Genomic DNA, 10,435 nt, shown 5'->3' on the forward strand with positions numbered 1-10,435 from the left:
AACAAACTTCCAAAATGCTGTTTTGAATACTGTGAGGGGTGCAGTTTTTGAAATGGTATCATTTATGGGGGTGTCTCACATACAAGTCCCTCAAAGCCACATCAGAACTGAACTGGTCCCTAAAAAAATCAGTGTTTGAAATTTTCTTGAAAATTTGAGAATTTGCTATTCATATTGTAAGCCTCCTAGTGTCCAAAAAAATGAAAAGGAAGTTGAAATAATGATGTCAACATAAAGTAGACATATGGTCTATGTTAGTTATTAACTATTTTGAGTGGTATGATTATTTGTCTCACAAGCAGAAAATTTAACATTTTGCAAATTGCTAAATTTTCCATTTTTTCACGACATTTTGGTATTTTTCACAAAAAAACACAGACTGTATCGACCCAAATTTACCACTAATTTGAAGTACAATGTGTCACGAAAAAACAATCTCAAAATCACTGGGATAAGTAAAAGCAAAAAAAAGTTATCCCCACTTAAGTGAGACATGTCAGATTTGAAAAAAAGGGCTCTGTCAGGAACGCAAAAACTGGCTCTGTCAGGAAGGGGTTAACTAATTTCTGGATGAAACATAAATAGTATCTGTCTATTGCCAACAAATCTGCCAATATACTTATATTATAATATGCTAACACCACAGGAGGAGTCTTTTGTTAGTAGATGGCTCCTGCCAGATCCTGTGATTAGTTCTGTGAACAGCATGAATCCCAGTCATCTGATACCACTTTCAGACTGCCAAATCAACCTGGGTTATTGCCGCGTTAACCTGGGTTGAACTGCGGTCTGAAAGTACCTCAGCACCATTTCCGGGGTCGAGTAACCGGGCATTTTAACCCTGGACATGACTAGGGTTAAACACGTCTCTGACCCGGGTTGAGGTGCAGTGTGAAGAAGGCAACGCATGGAGCATTGTCAGTTCTAAGTGCTGCCTCCTCCCCTTCACTCTGATGACAAACCACGCTCTGCCTCGCACATGGATGTATTAAAATACATTGCCGCCCCTCACCACCCACCTGCCGCGATGCCAGCGCATATGTACTAACATATGCGGCTGACATCGCTGTGCGGTGATGGAGATCCCCCGGGATACCTGTACTGTGGTGTTTGGGGGGTCTCCATCATCTCCCTGCCGCCTGCTTCCCCCCTTATACCGGGGACAGCTAAGCAGGCTGTCCCCTGCGCCTCCTCCTCCCACCTGCAGCCAGAAGGACGTCCGGCTGCGTCACTAGCGAGAGTAATGGCTTACCTTCTGAGTCCAGGAGGACCTGGACCAGGTAAGCCAGAGGGAGGGGGACAGAGGGGTCGGCGGGTTTGCGGCGGAGGCGTCCGGCAGAGAAAAGAAGCCCATAGGCTTCTATAGGGTATCGCCACCCTGGTAATGGACCAGGCAAGGAATGATCCAGCCCTGCTCGGTTTTCAGAGTACCCCTAATCCTACGCCCACACTTAAATATTTCCTAACCCGTGATCCTTGTTAAAAAAAAAGCATACTATCCGTAATATCCTAATATATAGTAACGTAATATTTACTCAAGTATATGCAATATTATTATTCAATATATCTAAGTGTATTTATTATATGATTATGTGCATAACTAGTGATTTTCAGTGATTATTAATGTGGATTAAGATGGATATTATCCAACAGTGCCAAATTTGCTCAAATTTACTTTGAGTATTTCTACAAATATATAAGTGTTTTTCTTGTCTAATAGTATAATTAACTAATGATTTCCAACTGTTAAATTCAGGGGCTTTGTTTGACATCCGTGCCCTACCTAGCATTACTTTAGCAAGAGAACATAGACTATTTATATATAATCTTTCATTTACTGGGATTCTATCTCCAGCTATTCCTAGGATACAACACTTTACAGTGAGGATCTCTTTCGGTAGCCACAATAGTTTGTATAACTTTATCCCAAAAATCTGCTACCAGCCAGCATCCCCATAATAAATGTATACATGTTCCCGGGAGGATACCGCACTTTGGGCAGATTGCCGATGTCCTCCCTGCGTATTTTAACAATTTCGTTGCGGAGATATATGATCTATGAAGGATAAATAATTAAGTCTGTTGGATGCAAAGGGCATTCGTGGCATTTGCCACAGAAGACTTTGCAACAGACCATTCCTCCTCGCTCAGTTTCCCCACATCCTCCTCCCATTTCCCCCTCAGCATCATTAAACCGTCATTATATATAATTTTCCCTGTGATTCTATATATATTTGAGACTAGTTTTTTCTGAGGGCCCTAGTCTGAAAGCTGAGGGTTCTCTCTTTCCATGGGTACAAGAATTTTAAAAATCGGCCCTTGGGAACCGGAGACTTCAAAGCAGTGGTCCCCATCCAAGCCTGTTAATTGCTGTTCCCAGTCAGATATTTCAGTTTCTGTCTGACGTAGAGTTTTTCTGAGGGTATATTCCAAACTCTGGGACTCTCCCCCTTTGATGGACACTAGTAGCTTGTCTCTACTGTTCGCAGAACCAGAGATATCAGCCTTCCAGCAGCTGGTTACTGCTCCAAGTCCACATATACTCGTTGGCAGTATGCCTTCTGAAATCTAATCCCCTAGTCTCCAATAGCATTTGGTAGGTGAGATTCTCTAGTTTTTAATTCCATTAAAATCTAAGAAATCTATTTCTGGGAACCGGAGATATCTGCAGTCAAGCAAGCTGTCCTCCCACCAGAAAATTATGAATAATAAGCCCACTCCACTATACACCCATTGTGATCCAAAACATGGCAGCCTAAAGTAGGTTAGGAGCTGGTTACAATCAGGGCTATATAAGTCTCTTTGCTGCACCTCACAAGCCAGCCCTTTGGCACAATCCAACTCAATGTAATGTGGGCGCAAGTCCTCATGTCATCGGCTACACTTTACAGCAGATGTGATTCGCACAAAAGCATTTGCTGCCCCATAGGACTCCCAAACTTATGTGCAAGTAAGGCTGATTTCAGCCACTGAAGGGTACGAATTGAAGTGTCGTGGCCATTGCACATAACACCCTTCACGCTGAATTGGATTGAAACCTATGTCTAGATGTTAGAGGAGAGTTCATATTATCTTGTATTAATATCTAAACATAGGGTTCAATCCAACTAAGCACAAAGGGTGTTATGTGCAATGGGCACGGCACTAGAGGATTTCTAGACCCTTGACTGCAAACTGAAATATTTTGAGCAAATTCTTTATACTTTCATATCAATTTTTTTGATACCCATAGATTTGCAACAATGTTGACTAGACCTAACAAAAATTGTGTTTCTGTTTTGTATTTATATATGTTATTCAGGGCCAGATTAAGGGATTGGCATGGGTAGCTGTCCTGGGGTCCCCACACCATGGTATTTCAACTGGTGTAGTCAGTAGAACTCAACTGTTCATTAACAGATCCGGGTGGCTCAGGATCAGTGTTGCAGGATTTAAGTTCCCTGAGCCGCATGACTGATGCTGCACTGTGCTGTCCCTGCTGCTTTGAAGGTGTGTTTGAACGTTTGTGTGTGTTGGAATGGTTGTGTATACTGGGGGGAGGGAGCTCAGGGACGTTTGGCAGAAATCTTAGTTGTGGTGGCTCCCACAACTTCGTTGACCCAGTCTTAATACGGCCTGATGATACTTTCCCCACAGCTTGCACCATGAATGATATGGGTAAAATGAATATATATGGGTGTATTAATTTCTGTTTCATTTGTGTCATGTACTACATTCCTCATTTTAGGCCTGATTCAGCTTCAAACTGCAACTGCTATATCTCACATGCTATGGGACGCCCAGCACAGGGCAAGGTTGTCCTGCATGTAAGGTACCTCCCCACAATGCAATGTAATTCCAATTACATTTTGCAGCGGCTGTATGAGGCATCTTGTAGCCACTGAGAGTTGCCTAAAAATGGTCCAGACACTCCTGCATTGTCTGTACTGGTCCCCGAAAATAATCTATAAGCGATTTTCACAATGCTGCATGGCCTGCTGAATTAGACCCTTTGGGCCTTATTCTAGTTCACTCTTTCTGACAAATTCCTTCTTAGATGTAAAATGTGCAGAGAGAATTCGATTTGGGTGAGTTATTTTGTTTCTGTGCAGGGTAAATACTGGCTGCTTTATTTTTACACTGCAATATAGAGCTCACTTTGAAGTAAAACCCCACCCAAATCTAATTATATCTGCACAAGTAACATCTGCCCCCCTGCAGTGCACATGGTTTTATCCATCTAAGAAGGATTTTGTCAGAAAGAGTGAACTAGAATAAGGCCCTATGTACCAAGTCCAAGATTGTATATATATACAGTATGACTGCAAAGTGAAAATCGCACATTAATTGGTATGTATATCGCACTGCAGGAATTATTGGAGATTGGAAAAATCTAATGACCGTGGCACAAAGTGAGAAGATGGACAAGGCACTGAAAGAGAAGTTGGGGGATCTGCCAATTACATTTATCTGGGACAACAATGAGGAAACACAATCCTAACCAGATCCTGGCTAATAAATGACTTAAGCTGGCCATACATCTACAGATCGATTGTCAGATTGGGCTGGTTGGAACAAAATCCTGGTAATGGATGAGAGCAAATGACAGTTGACCATTTGCTTTGAATTGCTGGAAAAATGCCCAAAACTCATTCAGATATTAACAGGTTTGTATTCCAACCAGCCCAATCTCACAATCAGTCTGTAGATGTATGGCCAGCTATACAACAGAAGACGAGAAATAGATGATGATCATCATAGTGTGCACAGCACATTACATTACGGTATGCACCGCACGAAAAAAAAAAAAATTATAGCCCTGCATGGGGGTGTCTAGAACCAGTCAGACTGTGCATTAGCATTATCCTAATAATGAAATCCCCTTTTTATTATAGTTAAACCCCTGACAATTAAACCCAGCTTTCCCCAGCACTATACACATAGTGGGATAATTATAACTTTTGCGTCTGCCTGGCCTCCCATGCCATTTTAGTGCCATTTGCACACGTAAATAATGCCCTTAGTAGTACCAGCTACAAACATAATGCCCCCCAGTAGTGCCAGTTAAACATTGAATGCCCCCAGTAGACCATTCACATACCTCTCATTGTCATTTTCATAATGTCCCCATAGTGCCATATACATAATGCACTCAGTAGTACCATACACATATTGCCACCAGTAATACTCACCACTCCAGCCTCTGCTTCTACTGCTAGGCAGCTGGTGCCACTGCCACAGAGTTTGCTCTTTACTCCCTTGCTGACTCCAGCATGGGGACACACATTGAAAGGGCACACTGACACACACACACACACATATATCTATAAATTATAGGTCTAGTGTCTGTGTGATTAGTAAACAATGCCATCTGTTGGCAGGAAGTGAAACTATATTAAGTGAAACTACTCTTTCTCACACATGCACAAACACAGAAGGTAGCAGACTAGCTTTTGAAGCTTTTGCTTTGAGCAGGCTTTCTAGTATATATATATATATATATATATATATATATATATATATATATATATATATATATATATATATATATAATATTGCTAAGGAACACACTGGCTCACACAGACTGTAAGGGCACAGTATGGCAGCATGAACATCATAAAGAGAATAGATCCCTCTTTTGGATGTTCATGATGTTTTTGATGTTCATGCTGCCGTCAATTTATAAGAATTCTTGGCGGACCATCGTCATTACAAAAAATGTTAATTTTAACCATGATTTTTAATTACTGTAAATTTCATTTTATTAAAGTCTTTAATAAATGATTGATATGATTTTTTATTGTAGAATGTATACTAAACCGTTTTATGTCACTTACGCTATTGGCATTGTCTGCCTGTTTATATATATGCCCAGTGCTCTGAATTGTTGTAATTAAATAAAAGAGTCTTCAGATGAGCGTGTCAGATGTGTCTGACATACTGTACAAATAGATCCAGGCTATATAGAGGCAAGTGACCAACGCTAGGCCAGCACTCTGACAAAATCTCGCACTATTGTATCTTTTTGTTTTCATAGGTATATACATATACATATATATATATCTATATATATCTATAGATATATATAGATATATATAGATATATATACAGTAGATATATATATATAGATATATATCTATATAGATATATATATCTATATATATATATATAGATATAAGTCAATGGTGAGAAAGAACGTCACTCCCGGCTCTTGTTGAGTAAAAAATAATCTTTATCTGTGTGCAGGGGCGGATCCAGGATAAAATGACAGGGGGGGCACCAAGATAAAAGAGGGTTTAGGTGGGGGGGGGGGGGCGGTGTTAGTGGTGCCAGTGTACATGCTAAGAAAGCAGCAGAGAGAGGGTGGGAATGGGATTAAAAATAGGCCCTGGAATTTAAAGTACGCAGGCCCACCATGGTGACAAAAGTGAAGGATGTAGTTTTGCGCGCGCTGATGGCGCGCTCCGGAAAATGTGGTGTGGCCACTCAACAGGGGGCATGTCCTTGAGTGTAGTGTACAACACCATATACAACTTCTACACATTATGCAACAAAATACTAGACCCCATTATACTTGCCCCTTACACATGATGCCAAATGGAATGAGCCAAAATTCACATAATGCCACACGGATTGTGTCAAAATTCACATCAAGCCACACAGATTGAGCCAAAATTCACATAATGCCACATGGATTGAGCCAAAATCCAAATAGTGCCACATGGATTGTGTCAAAATTCACATAATGCCACATGGATTGAGCCAAAATTTACATAATAACACACGGATTGAGCCAAAATTCACATAATGCCAAATGGATTGAGCCAAAATAAACATAATGCCACATGGATTGAGCCAAAATTCACATAATGCCACATGGATTGAGACAAAAGTCACATAATGCCACACGTATTGAGCCAAAATTCACATAATGCCACACGGATTGTGTCAAAATTCACATAATCCACACGGATTGAGCCAAAATTCACATAATGCCACATGGATTGAGCCAAAATTCACATAATGCCACACAGATTAAGCCAAAATTCACAATACGTTTCATAAACAGGAACATTATCCACCAAAGGCGCGCATTAAACATTTACACCATAATGTCCATTACACGTTAAGTTACACGCCATTATATCCATTATGTATTATGTCAAACACCATAATGCCTATTAAAAATTATGCTACATAAGTGCTGCTTATCTTCATGCTCATTGCCAAGGGTTCCATGCTCATTGCCATGTGGGATTACATGCTCATTGCCAAGGGGAATACATGCTCACGGTAAATGGGGGACAGCCGCCAGGCAGAAGTGATAGCCATTGACAGTGGCAGAGCCTGGCTGTATTCAGAGAACTGCAGGTCCAGGCTATTTGAAATAATACCCCTTTCACACCAGAAAATGCATTCCCAGGTTGGCCCCTTTTACACCAGCCTAGTCCCTGCATTTTCTTGTGTGAGGGGGAGAGAAAACCACCCCTCCCCCCCTTTAACCAGTTATCTTATTTAACCGGCTATATCTTCGGAACCAACTGATCCGTTTACATGAGACAAGTATCATATTGAAGAACTTTTGAGTGGGCTTTGAATGATTTTGGTCCAGTGAAACTGGAACGTTTGGTTCCAGAGTAATCTGCCCTCAAAGAACATGAACAGCCATGAAATTACATTTAAAAAATAAACAAATTCGTTTACACGTAATATCTCTGGAACCGATTGACCGATATGGACCAGCCTGGTATCATATTGAAGGCCCAGCGACTGTAATGCCAGGGGGGAACTGGCAGCCGTCGGAACCGGGTGGGGGTCGCAATTGACGGGTCCCATATTATCCTATGGGGAAAAATCGTTACAGCTTTGCCAGGCGATATCTCTGGGTTCCGGGGGGCTAGAGACACGGGGCTGGGCTCGTTGGAAAGCCCTGGTCCTCAGCTACAAATGGAATGACAGGGGGAGCACGTGCCCGGGTGCCCCCCCCCTGAATCCGCCACTGTCTGTGTGTGCCAACGGCGTTTCAAGCCTATGGCTCGTCTTCAGGACAATAACAGAGTGTGCATATAAAACAGTGCATTTTATACCCTACCTTGAACAGGTGCCTCCACGCCGCCATTCCGTACACCCTCCGGCTCCGGGACCTGCTTCCGGGTTCACACACCGGATGTGACGCGGCGCCTGTTTGCAGGGGACGTGATGTCAGCGTGTTGGCACTGTCCCTGTGAACATACATAAACATTATCAAAACATCATAATAAAACATGTTATAGCATTTTATGCTTGTGTCAATGTGAACCTGTGTAAAATCAGTGACTTTCTTCCACTACGCATATGTGTAACTTATCTCTTATCGTTATAGCCATCCTTCCCGGTTAACACCACTAGATGGTGCTCTATCCAAGAGAATGTGTCTCCAATTTTATGTGTATATACTATTTCGTATAAAACTTGTGAATGTTGTTATTGAGCCCCTTCTACTTTCTGCATCTGTTAGGCATATTTTTTGTTGTTAAAACATTATCCTTATTCCTATTTATGTATTATTAAGTTGCAAAAAAGAAAAATTAGAATTAAAAAATGGTGCCAATCAAATTAAGACCCAAGTAGGAAATATATAGACCACTTGAGATATTGTGTGAAAACAAAAGTGCATTGAATATAATTGTGCTAGAGACTATTGCAACTCCTATTGCTCACATGGCTGCCATCCGTCAACTTTTCCTGTGTCGACTGGTGGAGCTTGTGGGTCAATCAGTGTCATATATTATTATACCATAATGTGTGAGGTGACCTAGGTCCCCTCTCCCAATGTTCCTGTCCTCTGATTCTACGGGCCTATTCCCCTACTCATATTCTAAGTTTTCTGATATCTTGTCGTCTCCCAAGGTTGTATGCTCTCTATTATTGGTGCATACAAATTTCTATTGGTGAGCAGTTTTGGGTAGGGGATGTATGATGTCAAATGCTATAGTTGGGTATGAGTCTTACTAGTTGTATTAATCAATACATGCATCTTGGGATACATAACAGTGTTCGATACATAATCAAAATAGGGTAGAATTGGAAAAATCTGAATTGGAAAAGGACCCATCAGTCCAAATTGACAACAAACTGTGGTGCAGTGCTCAGTGTCATGGTGCAGCCACTAAGGTCAACAGGATACTAGCCTGTATAAAAAGGGGCATGGAAATTAGGGAAGACAATGTAATTATGACACTCTACAAGGCATTGGTTAGGCCTCATCTAGAATTTGGAGTGCACTTCTGGTGGACAGAATGAATACATTTAAAATATGTTAATTATACTCAACAATAAATCCTTTTCTTCCTAGAGATCCCATGGCAGCAATGACAGCCGGATATTTCCCTCCTCCTTCTAGTTTAGACAGGATTTTTTTTTTGGGGGGGGGGGGGGGACCGCCCACCTTGGGTATAACAGTCTGCTCCTCCCTTATCACTGTGTCTTTCAAGGGTCTCCATAATCAGGTTCCTGAAAAACACCACCAATACAAAAGGGAGGGAAACTAATGGCTGCCATGGGATCTCTAAGAAAAGGAATTACGGTGAGTATAATTTACATCTTTCTTCTACGAACCCCATGGCAGCCATGACACTGGGATATACCCAAGCTATCTAACAAAGGGAGGGAGACCAAAAAGCATGCAATACTGATTTATTGACTGAGGTTCATCCTACTAACAAAGCCTCTTGGAGAACATGATTCCCAAAGTGGGTGGTAGTAACATTTAACGAATAGTGATTTGTGAAAGTATGGACAGATGACCATGTTTCCACTTGACAAATTTCAGTCACTGACGCTTTAGCCTTCTTAGCCCATGATGTGGCACTGCCAAGTCGATAGTGACTTAATTATTGGAGGTGCTGACTTGCCTTCTTGGTTGCAGGAAAACACAATCACGTCCTCAATCCAATGTAAAATCGTCTTTTTTGTTGGAGACAATCCCTTTCTTGCTCCTTCTGGTATAACAAATAAATGCTTTGAATGTCTAAAATCCTTGGTTGTTTCAATTTATATAGAAATTGTTCACACCAGATCTAACCTGAGCCAAGCATCCTATTCCTCAATTCTGGCTTCAAAAATAAATGATATCTCTTAAGGTGCGTACACACGGGGGCGATTTAGTGCAAAATCGCGGGAAATATGGTCGCTGAGCCACCATATTGCCCGCAATGGGAGTGTGCACCAGCGATATATCGCCGGGTGCGCGCTCCCGTTTTTGCCCCTGTGGTGATCGCTGGTCGCAGGAACATGCTCCTGCGACCAGCTGATTACCACTGCCGGGCTCCACCCGGCAGTTTCTTTTTCATCAGCAACCATCTCTGGTCGCTGATGTAAAGTAGAAACTGAGCAATATATTGCTCAGCCATATATGGCTGAGCAATATATCTCCCCCGTGTGTACACAGCATTAGTTGAGGTTAAATGCAGATACA

The 10,435-nt window shown here is 41.6% G+C and overlaps 1 protein-coding gene across 2 annotated transcripts in view; it reads left to right on the forward strand.

Moving 5' to 3' along the window:
• The window catches only part of LOC146063927 (amine sulfotransferase-like), a 100,193-nt gene extending 94,297 nt beyond the window's left edge, over positions 1 to 5,896 (forward strand). For both annotated transcript variants that reach the window (XM_083176848.1, XM_083176850.1), the window contains exon 7: positions 4,350 to 5,896. In XM_083176848.1, coding sequence (XP_083032974.1) covers positions 4,350 to 4,480 — 131 coding nt within the window. In that variant the 3' untranslated portion in view covers positions 4,481 to 5,896. The remainder of the gene's footprint in view (positions 1 to 4,349) is intronic.
• The last annotated feature ends 4,539 nt before the right edge of the window (positions 5,897 to 10,435 follow it).

The sequence above is a fragment of the Crinia signifera genome, chromosome 3 (assembly GCF_055691185.1).
Source record: "Crinia signifera chromosome 3, ASM5569118v1, whole genome shotgun sequence".
NCBI classification, from domain to species: Eukaryota; Metazoa; Chordata; class Amphibia; order Anura; family Myobatrachidae; genus Crinia; species Crinia signifera.